The sequence below is a fragment of the Lethenteron reissneri genome, chromosome 22, assembly GCF_015708825.2.
Source record: "Lethenteron reissneri isolate LAM-NWPU_2019-01 chromosome 22, ASM1570882v1, whole genome shotgun sequence".
In the NCBI taxonomy this organism is placed as follows: Eukaryota; Metazoa; Chordata; class Hyperoartia; order Petromyzontiformes; family Petromyzontidae; genus Lethenteron; species Lethenteron reissneri.
This window is the reverse complement of record NC_083800.1, coordinates 13,543,114-13,562,244: the sequence shown is the minus strand read 5'-3', so window position 1 is coordinate 13,562,244 and position 19,131 is coordinate 13,543,114. Positions and strand designations below refer to the sequence as shown.

General features: G+C 44.6%; 1 protein-coding gene across 1 annotated transcript in view; it reads left to right on the top strand.

The window, feature by feature from the left end:
• Positions 1–19,131, top strand: part of CRTAC1 (cartilage acidic protein 1) — a 502,395-nt gene that overhangs the window by 304,113 nt on the left and 179,151 nt on the right. The window contains exon 9 of the mRNA XM_061556622.1: positions 16,839–16,939. Coding sequence (XP_061412606.1) covers positions 16,839–16,939 — 101 coding nt within the window. The remainder of the gene's footprint in view (positions 1–16,838; positions 16,940–19,131) is intronic.

The window sequence follows — 19,131 nt, the reverse complement described above, 5'->3', positions numbered from 1 at the left end:
CTCATGGAGATACGACCGAGGTACATGAACTGGTCAAATGTGGCTGCCCATTTTTTACATGATGGCTTTGCTTGTTCAAGTGTTTTGGCGACGACTTAGGGAAGCCTTCATCCAGCAGTGAATCGATCGTGGATTTTCTGTAATTACCAGGCAACGTAGCCTAACACATAACAGTCCTCGACTTATGAACATAATTAGTTCCTGAGACCCGTTCATTTTTCATTTCATTTATCAGGTATAGCCCTGTGAGCCATGAGGCCCTTGACTCGGGTGCAACCGCAACAAACAAAACACGAACAAAGAACATCTTAAAGTGACGATGCACAACAGAAACATCCAGGAAAAAAAAGTAAAATCTTCCAGAAAAAAAGCACCGGATATCAACGCTGTGTGCAAAAATCCCAATGGTATGCAAGTCGAACAATAACAACCATAAGACAATTTAGATAAAGTTATCAGGCTAACTCCGTACTTCAACAAACAAACATGGCTTAACCATACGTTTTCAAATATAACCAAAATAAAGCTATAAAAACAATGTAACAGTGATCATAGGAGCTGTGATATCCATAACATGTACGACCAAACTTTGCAGCCATAGCTGGCAGCATGAGTCACTCCATAACAGCAGGAGTATCAGCAAGAGTATAAAAACATGTCAATGCACGTTAAAGGTCAGCACACTATCATCAAAACTCAAGATCATACTTTGCAGCGGACATCCGGAGCGGTGCATTTGACTTCAGGCCACTCTGCATAGCAGTGGCAGCGGGGGGGGGGGGGGATACAGCTCCTCAAGAGCAGTTTTGAATGCAGATCTCACAGGTAGTGATACAAGTTGCAGTTTACTGGTGATAGCATCCCAGACCCTGGGGAATCAACATCAAAGGACCTTCCTCCAGTATTTGTACAGCAATAAGGAATGTGAAGCTGGTAAATGAGCGAATACCTTAGGTCACATTTGTTATTCAAAACAGTGAGGAGATCCAGCAGGTAGTCTGCTGATTTTTTTGTAAGTACATCGTGAATAAATAATATTTGATGCATAAGCCGTTGATCATTAAGAGATGTTAAGTTTGACCCAATGTAGAGATCGCAGTGGTGGATCCGATATGGGCAGTTCAATGCAAATCTTAAGGCCGAGTGATACAATGGGTCAAGCTTCTTCAGTACTGTACTGAGGGCTGATTTATATACGATGTCACAGTAGTCAAGTAAAGGAAGTATGGTAGCTATTATCAATTCCAAACGGAACATAGGGGGGAAGCAATGCTTGTGTCGATACAGAAAACCAATTTAGAATTTTGTCTTTTTACCAATATAATCAATGTGATCTTGAAAATTCAGTTTTGAATCAAAGATGACCCCAATATACTTATAGATCTTGATTTGCTCTATTTGATAATTATTTAAGGAATGTAATTGGGGAAAAATAACTTCTTGCTTTAGTCCTGGTGAGAAGCATAGCACCTTGGTTTTGGAGGTATTTAGGACTAATTTAAGAACAACTAGCTGATGTTGTAGTTTGTTGAAATCACCCTGGAGCTTAGCAATCACGTCATCCGGAGAGCAGCCAGCAGTAATCAGTATCGTGTCATCTGCAAACAGATTTACCCTGGAATGATCCAGGTCAGTGCCCAAGTCATTGACATGAAGAGAGAACAAGAGGGGGCCGAGGATGGAACCCTGTAGAACCCCTTTTGTTCTTAACACTGTTTGACCTCCAACCATCTATGAATTCAGTTTGGGTGCGAGAAGAGAGGTAATTTTTTAACCATTCCACTGCGTGTTTGGAGAAACGGAAGCAACTTAGTTTACTAAGCAGGGTGTTGTGGTCGACTGTATCAAAGGCTTTGGACAAGTCAAGAAAGAGACTGGCGCAGTACTGCTTATTATCAATGATACTGTAAATGTGATTTAGAGAGTCTAATGCAGCAGATGTGGTGCTGTATTTTTTTCTGAACCCAGATTGGGTTCGATGGAAGAGATTGTTGTCAGACAGTAAATTGCTAATTTGGTAGTCCAATAATTTTTCAAACATTTTCATCAACGGGGATAAAATTTAGATAGGTCGGGAGTTATTTGGATCATCTTTAGGGCCCCCTTTGTGAAGTGGACTAACATAGGAATGTTTCCATTCTAGAGGTACCGATGCTTCTTTGATGGACAGGTTGAAAATATGGGCTATAGGTTTGTATATTAGGTGACCAACAGCAGAGCAAAGACGGGAATACTATTCGCTCCAGTAGTGGAGGACCCTTTGAGGAAAGACAGTTGTTTCAGAACATTACTTTTGTGGATAGGCTGGAAACTAAATTCGTTTAATGCTTGAACAGGGGTGTAGGAAATTGCATGAACAGGGGTGACTCCCAATACATTATCAAAAAGGTCACTAGCTTCAGAAAAATGAAGGTTAAAATTGTCGACTATTTTTTGGGGCTCTGAAAAATAGTCCCCATTTTGGTTAAGTGCAATGGAAAAATTATCTATGTTAGATGCCTTTTCAATACATTTGACTGTTTTCCAAACGACCTTGGTGTTGCCATGTGATTCCAGGAGAGTGGAGAAAAAGTATGCATTTTTTGCAGGCCGTATTTTTTTACACATCTATTCTTTAAAATCCTGTACTCTAGCCACTCACTGACCAAATTACTTTTATGAGCACATTGCCCAAGCCTTGTTCCTAGTTTTCATGATATTAGTAATCAAAGGATCAAACCATGGTGGGCGGTTGCCTTTAATTTTAAATCTAACCAACGGAGCTTGTTTCTCAATAATTTAGAGAAACGTGTACCTGAAGGTCTCTAAAGCCGTAGTCAGGTTGTGGATATCGCAGACCTTGTCAATATCAGAGTGAAGCACATCATTAGTAAATGCCTGTATGCTGAAGTGTCTCATGGAGTGCTTATCAACCAATTTAGGGGGGCTCTTGGGTCTGGCTGACGATCTCACCCCAAATATGAAGGAGTGATCACTAAGGTTATTACCTAGAACACCAGTAAGTGGGAAATTGTGAGGGGGATTAGTTAACAGGACATCAAGCAGAGATGACTGTACTGGATTTTTTTTGGTTGGGTCTCGTGGGGACATTTATTAATTGAAATAGGTTAAATTCATTTGCAAAATTTGTGGCCACGGCCGGCGGGTTTAGCCAATTCCAATTCAGATCACCCACTAAAACTATTTCACCTTTAGGGAGGCCCCCAAGAAGCTTCCTCAGTGCAAACGCAGCTTCAACATCCTTACCACGAGGCGGTCTATAGCAGCACACTAACAATATCTGTTGATTATTTGGGAGAGTTATTCTGAGAGCCAGACCTTCCAAGCAACATTTTTTTAACAAGGAGTGAGCTGGTGAACATGCAATAGTACTACGAACATAGATGACAATTCCACCTTCTTTAGACCATCGGTCAAGCCAAAAAGGTTGTAGTTGTCAATCATATCTTAAAGTCATTGACGGAAGGAGTGAGAAATGTTTCTGTAAGGCAAAAAATGTCTGGGTCCAGAATTGCCACTTCTAGTTTTAGTATTCTTAATTTAATCGCAAGCCCTCTGATGTTGACGTGTAGAACACCAACACCTTTTCTGCCAGAAAAATCTACAGAATTATACGAGTTCTTTACATTTGGGCCAGGTTGAAGCTCAATACCTCCCAGAAATAAGAAAAGCAGAATTAATAGTTTGCACAGTTATTTTCTGTGAAAGGATGAGGAGCGATAAACCTTGTTCGAATAGCACCACCTCGCAGATGGCAAAATTTTAAAGAGCAGAATGAAGTTTGGAAGGAGTGCCGGTGAAGTAATGGGACAGAGATAGGGGTTAAAAGGATACAATGATGGAGTGTAGAAGTGGTTATTAGCTGTTTCTCTAGCATGTGTAGTGACAAATGGAGCAACAAGTATGGACGAGAAATAACGAGGGTTGCGGGTGGTAGAGTTGAGTGTGGCACTAGATATTGCCAGGAAGGACAGCAGTAGGATACACAGAAGGAGAACTGCCATCTTTAAAATAACAAGGGTACACACAGTTAAACACACAAGTGAAAAAGTACATGTAGGCCGAGCGTGAGAAACGTCTTGCCGCACTCGTCGCACATGCACGGCTTCTCTCCCCCGTGTGCTTGATTTTTGGAGATGAGCACCGCCCTCAATGCATCATCGGAGCAAGAAATCACTATTGGAGGTGATGCGAAAGAGGGTGGTGCGCTAATTGACGGCCTTGAGCTTCCCGCTGCCCTCGGGCGGCAGCTTAAGGGTTTCCGGGTTGTTAAGCGAGCGCTGGAGGGTGGCTCCATGCTTGCCGATCAGGTCGTTGCATGTCCTCAGTTCATTGAACTTGGAGGATAGCGAGCGTAGCGTGGTCTGCAGTTCTGTCTTGCCGGCCTATGCGCCTGACTTCTGATCGTCCGAGTCATATGCTTGCAGCGCGCTTGTAGAGCCAGCCCTCCTTCACCACCACCACCTCCGCCATGGCGTCGTAGTCCTCCTGCTGTGGCTCTCTCGGCCTGCTCTAAGCACTCCGCCACAGGCTCTCTGTGCACCTCACACAAACATGAGCGATGCGTCACTCCTCACCGCCACGACTACGGCGGTCCGCAGGACCCTGGGTTGCTGCTCCCTGTGGCTTCGGGGGGTCTCGTCGGTGAGATTGAGGACGACGAGGTTGGTAGTATTGCCCGACTCGAGAAGCAAACGCCACGTAAGCCCTCTCTTGCCTGGCCGGTGGCCGAGGCGTCGATCCGTCGGGCCCGAAGCCCACGACGGGGTCGGAGTTGGGGTTGGCTCGTGGCAAGATCGTGCGCGCGCCGCTAAGAAGTGACCTGCAAACTAAATTTCCCTATACAAGAATACGGGGTAAGCCGTATGGGTTTACAGGTATGGTAACCATTGGCCCAAATGTTTCATGGAGACACTGGAATAGAGCGATAAAGTCGTACCCACGACTTGTGTGTAAACATCGCTACTCGGGAGACAAAGGCGGCTGGGCTTGGTGTTACCCACACACCTCCTTCTGTGCCGTTCCGGCCCTCATTGATGCTGCTCGGGAACAGCACTTGCACCAAAAGTACGTTAAGGCTAAATGGGGGTCTTCGTCTGAGTGTGTTTGTGTGTCAGTCGACCCGTGGCACCTAGGTCATGCACATAGCCTGGCACAAGCATCGTGGTGACGTCACTGCCACTTAGTGGCAAATTGCAGTTGTTGTTGTCACTGTTTGTGTGTGTGTGTGGGTGTTTGTGTGTGTGTGTTTGTGTAATGGAACATCTTTGCCAGTTAGAAACATTTAGGCTGGCCTGCCTACGATCCATCCTGGGTTTAACCAGGCTGGATTGTGTGAGGAGCTCAGAAATCCTTGAAATATGTGGACTAAGTCCCATCGGTGAGCTCCTCCGGCAGGTAAGGCTGCGATGGTTGGGTAATGTCGCCCGCATGCCCAGCCACCGCATGCCTAAACAGCTTTTGTTTCGGCCGGATCGAGGAGGCTAAACGGGCGCGGCACGAGCTAGAAAGGAGATGGAGTGATGTGGTACAGGAGGACTTGGAGCTGAGTGGACTTGCCGATGACTGTTACCAGCGGTGTCAAGATCGGCCTCTGTGGAGGAGGCTCGTGAAGGTCGCTACTGGGCAGTTGGAGGCAGTCGCCCTCCAACAACAACGGAGGGCGGAGGAGCGATGCTCACAACAATGAGCGGAGCGCCGGGTGGCTAAAGCACAGCAAGTTGGCACAGTAGGGGGCACAGGTGGTGCATCAGCCAGTCGTCTCAGTCAGTCGACCTGTGGCATCTGGGTCTGCCCCATGACCTCCTGCCAGCGGACGTTTGACACTTAGCCTGGGACAAGCGTCGTAGTGACGTCACCGCCACTTAGTGGCGAATGGCGGTTGTTATTGCTTGTGTGTGTATTTGTGTGTATTTATTTGTGTGTTGGTGTTTTTGAGTGTTGAGTTGAGTATTTTCGCCGGTTTTAAACGTCCAGGGCAGCCTGCCTACGACCCGTCCTGGGTGTCACCAGGCCGCCTCATGTGAGCAGCTCATAGACCTACGTTCAACTTCTTTCGCACCCGACCGCGATAATTGGAGGTGCGGGGGAAGGACAACAAATTGAGCACAAAAAAACTGTTCTAAAGAAAGTAGTTTTCAATCTGCCCCAATGGCTTCCTCCGATTCATTCATAAACCGTAAAAGGACAATAAATAAACAAGTACGAAAAGCCTGAGGCCTAGGGCTTTAGATGAGGCGTTGACGGACTAGGCCTTGATAATACACAAAGTAAATAAACCTTAAATTTGAATAAATATACGTACATTTGTATTGTAATAAATACAGTCACATATATTTATATTTGAAATTGCAAAAATGTACACAAATTAACAGAAACTTTAAAAAATGCAATTCAAAAAGCTGAGGGCTTTAGGCGAGGTGCTGACGGACTAGTCCTTAATCACATTCAAACTCAATAAACAAAGTGAATACATCTTAAATTAGAATAAATATACGTGCATTTGTATTGTGATAAATACAGACATGTACATTTATATCTGAAAGTGCATAAATTGACATAAATGAACAAACTCTTAAAAAGACATTACAAAAAGCCGTGGGCTTTAGGCGAGGCGCTAACGGACTAGGCCTTAATCAAATTAAACCTCAATAAAGGAAGTGAATAAACCTTCAATTAGAATAAATAAATGTGCATTTGTATTGTAATAAATACAGACATGTAAATTTATATTTGAAAGTGCAGAAATGTACGCAAATTAACATAAACTCTGAAGAGACAATGCAAACAGCCGAGCGCTTTAGGCATGGTGCCAACAGAAAAGGCCTCCGTAGCTTTAAAACTCAATTAGCAATCTTGATTTGAAGTTTTCGTGACTGCAAGAATTCATACTCTTTGGTTCTTTCGGTGAAGTCACGTAGGTAGAAAAATAAATAATAAATCAAGACGTTTCAATCGCAACACAAGCAATCTTCATCAGGTGGAAAGATACAGCAGTTGAACTACTGAACAAGAAAGGGCTGCTGCAACAAGAGGTTATGTATAGGTTTGAGGTCGGTGTCACCCAAGGCTGATGACTGTGCTCTGGCTGCTGACTCAAATAAAGATCTACAGGACAGTATGGACCACCTCTCCTCAGCCTGCAACAACTTCGGCCTAACAATCAGCACAAAGAAGACTGAAGTCCCATACCAACCTGCTCCTGGGAAACCCTACACTGAGCCAACCATCTTTGTGGATGGGCAAAAGCTTTCAGCCGTTGACAAGTTTACTTACCTTGGTAATACACTGTCTCGCGCTGTGCACATAGATGATGAAGTTAACATCAGGATTGTTAAGGCCAGTGCAGCCTTTGGACGTCTACGTGACTCGGTATGGGAAAGGACTGGCATCAAGCAGGAGACAAAACTGAAGGTCTACCGGGCTGTTGTCTTACCAACTCTTCTGTATGGGTGCGAAGCCTGGACAGTTTACCAGCGCCATGCCAAGAAATTGAATCATTTCCACTTGAGCTGTCTGAGGAAACTGCTGAAGATCAAGTGGCAAGACAGAATCCCTGACACGGAAGTCCTCAGCAAGGCAAATATCCCCAGCATCTACACCTTGCTTGCGAAGGAACAGCTTAGATGGACTGGCCACGTGACCAGAATGCCCTACGCGAGACTTCCAAAACAAGTCTTCTTGGGCGAGCTGAGGAATGGCAAGCGAGCACAAGGTGGCCCCAAAAAGCGCTACAAGGACACCCTGAAAGCTTCCTTGAAGAGCTTTGGATTCGACCTTAAAAGCTGGGAATCCCTAGCACAGGACCGACCTGCCTGGAGAAGAAAAGTACAGGACGGTGCAGTCTTCTGTGAGAGTAGGAGACGCTCGTGTGCCATCTTGAAGAGGTAGCAGCGCAAATCTACCAAGGAAGGACGTGTGGCTGCACCTCAGAGCTCTACATCCTCCCTGACCTGTCCAGTGTGCCACAGGGAATTCCGGGCTCGGATTGGCCTCTTCAGCCATCTGCGCACTCATCAAAACCCAACATAATGACAAACGTGCCTTGGTCATCATCAACTTTGATGGACGAACAAGAAGAAGAAGAAGGGGTGTCACCCAAGGGTGAATAGGCGGGGTCAGAGATGGAAAGGAGTCTCGTCGCCGCACGCACCCACAACAGCTGCGTTAAAGGGAGAGATTGGCATGTCAATGTAAACGAGTTTAATGGGAAGATAGCATGTCTGTGTCAGAGAACCGGGCATACCGCCACCTCGTGGGCAACACAAGCTGCGGCATTGGCTGCTGCACAGTGAGAGGCCAGCGTATCAACGCAAGAGAACCACCGTAACGGTGGCCGTGCCAGTGAGACATACAGCCTATTAAACAGCGAGAGCTACCATTACATCGAGGCAAAAGGGAGCAGGGGTGGCTATGTTAGTGAGACCTAAGTGTGTTAATGAAAAGACATTTAACAAGGTGATGTAATTCAGAGAGTCGGAAATAACTGCTTAACAACGGCAGGAAGGATGGAAACATCACAGCAAGTTATGACTTTACCTGGTTAATAACATCCTTCCAATGATTGCTCAGTTTGTACCCATCTTTTCGGTTGAAATTGTGTCTGTGTTTATATATCTGGATGGCTTCATGGACAAATCTTTGATGGTAGCCCGAAGGTTTGCAGAGTACCCACCGCGTTAAAATAGTGCTCAGCCACGGCAGAGGTATTGGTTCTGCTGTGTTTCAAATCTGCCTTGTGTTCGCGAACACGGTCCAAGACATGTCGTTTCGTTTTTCCGATGTAACTGCTAACACAGACAGAACTTAGTCTGTAGACACCAGGTATTGCATGTCAGGAATCATATCCTTCACGGATGGGATCAAATCACGGATTTTGTGTACTGTGTTGAATCGAACCTGGATCTTGTGTTTGTTCAAGATTTTAGAAATATTTTTGGTAACACCTGCTATGTATGGCAAGGTGATGGTTTTGAATGGGTCCTCAGATGGTTATCTCCCAATGGTTGGGGATATAGCTTTGCGGATTGTGCGGTTTGAATATCCGTTCATCTTGAGGGCTTGGTGTATGTTCTCCAGCTCACTGGCTAGGTGTGGCTGGTCGGCGATGCAACGTGCCCGATGGTGTAGTTTTTTGATGAGGGAGTTCTTCTGGGCTGGATGTTGGTGGGAATCAGGCTTTAGATAGGAATTTGTGTCGGTGGCTTTGCTGTAGACAGAATGTCCCAACGAGCCATCAGGTCTCTTCTCAATTAGCAAGTTCAGCAACCTTCACTCGTCTATTCTAGAATCTAATTAATTTCGTTGCCCCTTTTTTCGATACGCACAAATATAGAATCGCTGCACAGTGTTCCACGAACAAATTATCTCGAACAAAATTAATTGATCGGAAAAAAATAAGTCTTGAAGGCAGCCAACCTGAGCTGAGTGTGATGCCACTCCATCACGAATCTTCACCGTCGGCCATTCAATCATAAGTCAAAACACGAATAATGTACTGTATTTAAATTCACACACACAAACAATCACTCCCAGCACGAGGCTGACTCATTACATCTCGCGGAGGATCGCTCACCTGGACAAAATTGTTCCGCGGTTAAGTTTGCAAGTGCGAGTTTTAAGTCAATGTAAAAAAAATGGAAGCTGGTTTGTAAGTGCGGGTGTTCGTAAGTCGAGGACTGCCTTACGATATAGCGATCTGCCAATGTCTGACAGTCGACGCCTAGTGCAGATTATTTGCGGTCCCTGGGCTGCCGTGCGCGCCGTCTCATCTCCGATCACGCAGCGAGGCTTGCATGAGGGGTTTGCAGCAAAATTCGTGTTATTTGCACCTTCCTAAACAAAGCCTGCTCACTTGCAGCTTCAAGCTCATCAGGGAAAACAATGTCTGTGCTGCAATATGGTGGTGCGTGTACACGAAGTGCAACGCATGCCACAAAATATCAATGCTGTCACCTTCATTGTGTGCTGATTGGAACACGTTCGTGGATTTTGGCAGTTTTTGAAGAAAAAAAACGTGTATTTTGTTATGGCCACTGTAACATAGCTGGGTATTTAAGGGTATGGGAATAGAAATCCCCAAAGTGTTAATTGATGTTATTAGCCTGTTTATTGGTGTATGTGTAAATAATGGTGTTCTTTATCAATAAAATAGCAGCAACTATCATTTTAGACTTTTCTGATCCCAAATTCAAATAATGACTGTTTTCCGTACCATCGATGAGAAAGGTAGTAACATTCAATTTTAAACAAATTAATAGCGGTTATGTAACATGCACTTGAATATTAACTTCTATACAAAGATCATCGCATACAGCACATATCAATTGAATTATATTTAACGGCTTATTTGTGCATTTAATTACAGGCAGATACTTTAAATGTAATTGCTCATCCTTCATCAACTTTTGACAACATTTGAGATACGGTTCCATCAAATATAAACACAAGTCATTTTTTTGTTATTGTCGTTGTTAATCCCCATTTTTGTACATTATGCAACAAACAATGGTGAAACATGATCAGTATAATTACACAAATGATATTAGTGCATGGTGACAAGTTAAGGGAATACTAATTGGCCGTGCGAAAAATTAATATCAATGGAAAATAAAATAAACACATCAAGAGCTCCCATAGTGTACCATGTTCGCCTGTCTGTGTTATCGCGGCTGTCGAATCTCAAATGCACAACGCCTGCTTTGTTTCCAAGAAATTCCCGCTCTGTGCTCTGGCGCTAAGTGTTGCTGCCATCAACTTCAAACAACCTAATGTCGGGGCGTGCTTTCAAGCAAATGCAGTAGGGGGGTTTATGAGTGACTTGAGGAAGAAGAAGAAGACGAACGAGAAGAAAATAATAGGATTGTTTTTAAAATCTGTATTGATTATGCAATCGTGCATTTTTAAGTCACATAGCACAGTATCACACATATTGTTTGCATTGTGGTCACCGTTTTAATTACTTCAAGCATTTTAAACGTTTACATTTGCACTGCTGAAAATTAAATGTTGCAGTTACATCTGCTCGGAATATTTTCAGACATTGGAAAATCTAGAAATATGGTATTTTTGTAATGCTTCTGCCAGACAGGACTACAAATGTTACCTTACACATTGAAACACGGTAAATGTGTTATCAGTACATTAGATTATAACCCAGTGAGATGTGTGATGTATTTTGTAAAGCGGGTGGTACGGCTGCAGTTGCCGATTGTTATCCCCCCCCCCCCCCCTTCATTGTAATTTGAAGCAAATTTTCTGATTTGTGGTTTGGCTGCAATGTGAGCAACTCGTGTTACATTTTCATGACCAGCTATTAGTGGTCTAGAGCCGTATTCAAGCCTGCAACAGTGGCCAAACAACTTCCACGTTGGGCCAAGCCACAAGCCCCACCAACGTAGCATCGTTCCCTTAAAGTGCATGACCCTCGCTCTCCATATGCCCACCAGTTCTCCCTCTCCATATCGTGATGGCCTAGTGCGTGACTCGGGGGGAGAGAACAGCTTTGCTCGTCAGGGATCTAGCCAGTCCGTATGGTAGTCGGAAGTGATTGACGCTTTAAACTGTATTTCATACAAAGTTTACGTAAGGCCAGGTCGAATTCAAAAGTCCAAGAGATTTACTGCTGAAATGAGCATTGAGGACATACTCATTTATCATTTCCAGCCTCGGGCCAGTGGTGTAAATTCCACATACCTACAGTGAGGGTAAAAAAGTATTTGATCCCCTGCTGATTTTGTACGTTTGCCCACTGACAAAGAAATGATCAGTCTATAATTTTAGTGGTAGGTTTATTTGAACAGTGAGAGACAGAATAACAACAACAAATGCCATGTATGTTGTGAATGACAGGCATAATAATAATAATACGCTTCCTCAAGCCTCTAGAAACCTGCAGCTCGCATGCACGGCTTACATGTTGCATAGAAGCGCGACACGCTCATGCAATAACACCCGTGTTTATAAATATGAGGTAGAATGTTATTTGTTTAGCAAATATCAATATATATTAATTATATTACACCCGGGGAGTGCCTGTGGGCTATGTTTACTTTGCTCCTTAGACATATGCGGCATATACATTTATTTTCCATTTTAATAAACTTGCACAACCTGATTTGCTGCAGAGATATTTTCATCGTCATTCTCTTTTTCTTTTTTCATCAACATGTACACAGCTAAGCCTGCATTTTGGAACTATTCTCCTCTCAAGATAAGCACACACAATATTAGACAGCACAGCGTAATGTGGGACATTGAGAGTATCATGTGAGTCCCACATCGACATTTGTAACAGCGTGGTCTTTTTAACTCTGTTGCTGGGAAACAATATCTATTTTCAATGGTTCACGCTTAAAAAGAAAAGAAAAAAAACCTTTCAGCATTGTCAAGGCTGGATGTGAGTGCCCAGTCTCTCTGTTGTGAATGCTAACAGAGGAAATGCATGACAAAATAAGAATAGGTTTTTACCCTTTCTGGCAATAAAACATGTGTTAAGATGTTCAAACACCAAATAGATACCTACTGCATTAAGGAATCAAGTCTGCATTAACCACACATACTTGTGGTGAACATGTAAACACACATGCTCTATCTTAATTTTGGAGCTTTCGTGACTGCAGGAATTATTTTTTGGTTCTTTCGGTTAAGTCACGTCTAACCGAAAGAACCAAAGAACACATGCTCTAACAATATATGTGTAGTGAGTTCAACTGAGTCGCAGACGTTATTCTTAAGAGGCAACACATTTATTTGTAACACGTATATACAAAGGGGTAACTGCCCCTTTACCAAATACAGCCTGGAGTGGTGACCACCCAGCTAACTACACCATACATAGGAGTTACAGCTACCAAGGGTTGGACCCTCACTCGAGTCAACGGCCACGTGTTGATGCCTCTTCAGACGTAGGACGTTGAACGTAGAGCTTCCAGCTTGTAGAATGAAGCGACCCCGGTCCCTCTCAGGGACCCACCTTATATCCTCCCGGGTCGTAGCCGGCTCTGCCCTCGGCCCCGCCCACCTTCTGGAGCCTTCCAACTCCCTCTCCATCCCTCTCGAGAGCTCTCCCCGGACACGTGATCACCCCCTAGCCCCCGCGCCTGGGGCCCTCTCTGTGGACACTCCAGATCACATGTCTACGGGGTCAACGAGAGTGCCATGGCCCGGGGCAACCCTGTCCCTCGGCTGACACTCTCCCGCTCCCCCTTGTGGGAGCCCGCACTAAACCTATTTGTGGTGTCCGCGCTATCCCAGCGCTCACCGAGCCCCGCTAGGGCTGGCACTGCACCCACCTACGGGGTGTACGTGATGACGGTGCATCGCACGCCACACTATGCTAGAGCCGGCCTCACACAGCAACCCACACAGTCCTGTCCGCAACGTAAGTACATCACACGCCACGGCCCTCACGGGCCGGCACCATACAGTGACATCTCCAATGTCACGACATATGGATTGTCTTTGAAACTGCTTGGCCTACACCAGAGACGGCCTTCTTTATGGCCTTGTCTCACTACCAGTGTCAGACCAGAGAACGCCAAAAGGCGAACAGTACAAAGACAATACACGTATCAGAGCATTTATAGCTGGGGAATGCAGCTCACCGTGGCTTACGCCTATGGCCTCTATTGCCGATCCTCTCACAAATTACTGTTACGAGGGAAGTATTTTAGAGATTCTTGACACATGTATACTAAACAAAGTTCACCTATAATTGTTGGATTTTGCAAAGGGATTGTCATACAGTGTGATGAATATAAGACGAATTAAGGATAGATAATAATGGTAAACAACTGTGTTTGTATCGACATTTTCGGTGTAATTTAGGAAAATCTTTATAATCCCCAAGCCTTAGTGAGTGGTGCACCTTAAATTGTAGATGTAAATTGTTACATTGGCATTTTAAAAATCAGATTCAGTCTTTTAGCAACACACAAACTACTCTGGCCATCCAATGTAATCGTTGTGATCATTTACCATCCTGAGCTGTTGCCCCAGATACACACATGTCCTCATTTTTTGTACAATTGTGCCCCCCAGTAATGAGATATAATATAGGACTTGCAGCAGCAAAAGAACATATACACCGCTTGTCCTTGATCTAAGGCAGCGTGTGCTTCATAATGCTTACAGTTGCTTAACAGTACTATAAAATATAACACCCCCCCCCATGTCTCATATAATGTCTCATATAAATTAATAGGCAAATGGCTCGGCAAGTGTTAGGGAAATGCTGCGCATGCATTAAACAGTGATTAACAGTGGTGCATGCCCCTAGATTTAACAGCGCAATATGAGAGGAGCTCATGCTTCATATTTGACTGCTTAATTTTATATATGTATATTATCTTATAAAAAGATTTAATTTTAGACCCCCTGATCCATTTTTAAATACGTAGGTTAATTTTTTTTAATGGAATGAACGCTGCGTAATTAAATGCAAACCGTGTGTGTCTTGTTAATTTCTAGATGAAGCAAAAAGTAAATAATTTTTGGAGGGACGCAACTAGAAAACACAAAAAGGGGCAATGATTTCAGTTGTCGAAAGCAGTTTGGGATAATATTGAACATAAAATAAAATTTGACATAGAAAATCAAAGTAACATTGTGCCTCAAGAAGATTTTTTTTTCAATCAGTGCATTTCACTTGTCTGGACAAATGCATCGAATACATGAACTCATGAAAGCATTGAATAAAATCTGACATGAAGAGAAACACAGGTTCGAGACCTCTTATTGGCTGTTAGGAAAAGTAAGCTTGGGCAGCCCACATTGTGAGAAGGGATGATGGCCAGAGAATGAAATAATAATGCTTTCAGGGATGGGATAAACAAATTAATTGCTACAGCAATTTGAATTGATGGTATGTTAATGTGTAGTATATAATCTAAATTATTATCACTTGAATATGAGAAATCCTCAGAAATGAAGAAATTTCATTTTGAAAGGGTGCGCATTCAAACCCTTTTGTCCAATAATGATACTATCTTTTTGTGACTTTTATGGCAGAGTAGTTATATAACTGTCTCGCATAACAAAAGCATCTTTGCAATCTAGGACATTGTAAAATGTAATGACACTGACATATAACAATACCTAACTTGGAGGTATAATTTTCTTTAAAATGTAACCAGAATTGGACTTAAACAGGCCCCCATTTGTGATGTGCATGAAATCATAGTTACATGATGGATTTCGCAGAACTCTTGTGTATTTCTTCTTCCAAATTTATTCTGAGATTAAATATGGGTACCCTTAACTGGTCGTGAGTGTGTCCACAGCATCGTAAACAAGATGCATTCTCCTAACAGGAATGCATCTTATTCCCGACACCTTTGGCAATATTCCTTTTCATGATCCGAAGATGGAAAATATTTTTTTGTGAATGTCAGTGCCCACAAAGATGCTGATTAATGAGGTTACCACTAGTCTATATTGTATGTACAGCCATATCCAGAGAATAGCAATTCTAAAACTGACCATCAGAGGAGGACACCACTTATCTGTACAGCTGCGTTAGCTGTGGGAGGTTATTTTTTGTCGATTTTTTTCTGTATATATATTTTTTTATTTCTCACTTATGTTTTTTTATCATTCAACACCAAGTAAGACATTTTATGGTGGTTGTGGGGAAAGGGTTGTTTTTGTCTTTTAAAATGCATCCGACCAAATGGCTGTGAAAATCTGCAGCTTCAAGGCTGATCAGGGCAAAACTGACAATCGCTCTAAATGCTTCGCCTATCTGGGATCCAGTGCATTACAATCAAGTCTGCTTTAGCCATACCCAAGCTGTCTGGGATTGAGCGCTTAGAGGGAGGATATGGCTCGCTTACTGGAGAATCTGCGAAGATCCCAATATCGCAGTTAACCCCCCTCCTGGTGACAACTGTAGCCACAGCAGAGCTTGGGGACATTAGGGTAGTAAGGTGGAGCTCCGCATGGGGCACCATGGTGGCGAGATGTTAACTACCTCGCCTGCTATACAGGAGGTCGTGGGTTCGATCCTAACTGACACCTGCATATTGGGAGTTTGCTTGTTCTACCTGTGGTCACATGGATTGTTTATCTGTGTCCTCCGGTTTTCCCTTCACATTTAGAAACGTGCGTTTAAACTTTAGAGCATTTGGCTGCGATAAATGTAAATATGATAAGCCACTTCGTTGAACTATCATTTGTGATAGCCAGGTCACTTCTGCAGTGGGCCTTACCTGGTAAAAAAAATCTAAGTTTAGTTTCAATGCCGGGCCACAGCAAGATCGGTCTTTGCAGATGATCACAAGCTTGGTACCGCCAAACACTCCCACGATGTTCCCTCCCTTGTGAGACTTTGCTCTCCGAGCGCATACATCCAGCACTGTGGTGAGCGCCAGGCAGCTTGCAGGAGTTGAAGTAGATGAAGAGGTCTGTAGTGGTGCGTGGTGAAGAGCTTGAGAGAAGAAATGCTTAACACGCAGCACAACCCATGAAACCGCGCTCGTGTTATTAAATACTTATGTGAGAAGAAAACTTCCCCCCCACCCCCAGTACTTGAACATGCGTGTTTTTGGCAAGTACTGGTACAGCCAAAGATGTTTGCCTCTCTTGTTAAAACATCTTTGAGGGAGTCATTAAATGGGAGATGGAATCTACTCTAACGAGATCACGGAACACATTGCCGTGAGATTAACTACAACGCCACGCTGCTGAGCGCTCATATCAATATTAATGGACTTTCATTTATCAGTAAATAAATGCGTGCAAATGGTAATTCATTTTTTTGTAAAATTTACCACTGTTGTTGTTGATGTTAACAGTGATGATGATAGTGCTAATATAACGGTTATTTTGCTGTGGGCCAGGTGGAGTGGCGACGGATTTTGATGGAGACGGCACGCTGGAGCTCATCCTGTCTCACGGCGAATCCATGGCCCAGGCCCTGTCCATCTACAAAGTCACTCAGGTGCTTCATTACATTTCCTTTAATATGCTTATGTTATACCTTAACTCGTGTATGCGTGCAGTACGGCAAACATATATTTAACAACACGCAAAGGTGCACAGCATTGCTTTTACAACACCTATTGGGCTTAGCCAGACCACCAGCTCAACAAAACTGAATGTGTAACCTATTTTGTCATTGAGACCACCAACTCAGGGAGTTAAGAAATTGTGGTCATTACACATTTTCTGGCCACACATGTTTTTTCTCAACTCTTTAAGCCAATGTTCTAATTTACAATTTAGGCCACACTTTCACAAACAGCCACCATAGCCGGTTACGAATATTAATTCACGGGGTTCAAAGAGCTGTGCTCGTACCACTGCACTGCCAAATTCATACACACTCGAAAAAATAAAAATGTCCCAGATAGCTTCAATAGACTTTTGGGGCAAGTGCTGTTAGTGAGCACGGATGAATGCCGAGACAGCACACGAGGGGTTGGGTGGTCAGCACCATGGCCAGCCATCTTTGTCTCCCCAGTGCTGATGTTTAAATATCACACTTGGTCCTCATTTAAAGCTGAGTCGATCTAGGGAGCCTCAGGATTGGTTCAGATAATCGTCACTGGTGTTGGCGATGAGTGGGAATCGAAGTCAGGTCACCGGGTTCAAAGTACAGTGCACTAACCACTACACTACCACTCCCCACATTTACACATACACAGACAAAAAGACAAAAATCCCCCGTGTAGACTGTTGGAACAAATGCTGTTAGCGAGCACCTCTGAAGGCCAGAACAGCACACGAGGAGGTGGGTGGCCAGCACCACGCCCGGCCGCCTTTGTTTCCCTAGAGGCAGTGTTTAACCATTGCAACAGGTTCTCATTTGAGGCTGTGTCGACCTCTGGGAAGCCCAGATCCGGGTCAGATAATTATCACGAGGGTTGGCTGATAACCACTAAACGGCCGCTCCTCTACAACAACCGCCATTCGCCACTAAGTGGCAGTGACGTCACCACGACGCTTGTGCCAGGCCAAGTGCACCTTAAGGCTACGTGAAGTGTCGAACGCCAGCTGACAGGAGGTCACGGGGCAGACCCAGCAGGTGCCACGGGTCGACTGACCGAGATGACCGAGATGACTGGCTGTTGCACCACCTGTGCCCCCTACTGTACCAATTTGCTGTGCTTTAGCCACCCGGCGCTCCGCTAGTTGTTGTGAGCGTCGCTCCTCCGCCCTCCGTTGTTGTTGGAGGGCGACTGCCTCCATCTGCCCAGTAGCATCCTTCACGAGCCTCCTCCACTGAGGCCGATCTTGACACCGCTGGTACCAGTCATCGGCAAGTCCACTCAGCTCCACGTCCTCCTGTACCACATCACTCCATCTCTTCTCTAGCCCGTGCCTTGCCCGTTTAGCCCCCTCGATCCGGCCTAACAAAAGCTGTTTAGGCATGCGGTGGCTGGGCATGCAGGCTACATGACCCAGCCAACGCAGCCTTGCCTGCCGGAGGAGCTCACCGATGGGACTTTGCCCAGATCTTTCAAGGATTTGTGAGCTCCTCACACAATCCAGCCTGGTTAAACCCAGGATGGATCGTAGGCAGGCCAGCCTAAATGTTTCCAACCGGCGAAGATGCTCCATTAGGGGGGTTCACGTTTCGCAAGCGTAGAGAAGGGAGGGAATGACCGTGGCCGAGAAGACCTGAAGCTTCGTGCGGAGTGACAGACCAGGTAGCTTCCACACAGTGTTACGCAACCGATGAAAAGATATTGCTGCTCGACTGATTCGGAGTGAGACCTCTGCTTATAAACTGGAGCCAGTCATAAGCACACTGCCCAGGTATGGGAAACTCTCCACTCTCTCCAAAACTTCCCCATCACCGATTGGGAGTTGTGGGGGTGGAGTGTCCGATGGTACAAAATACCCAGGCAGGTGCTTAGTTTTGGTGGGGCTGATGGTAAGGCCCCACCTCTTAGTGGCACGCTCCAGTCTCAGCAGCAGCGTCTCCAACTCCTCTTCTGAATGAGCAGCTATTACCAAATCGTCGGCATACATAACGTGGTTGACCAATAGGGAGCCATCCCTTGATCGCACCTGGGCGTCGATCAGCCTCCCATTATATCTGTACCAAATGGAAATTCCCCCGGTACAGCTATTGAAGGCTTCACGAACTACGCAGTCGAAATAGATGTTAAATAATGTGGGAGCCAG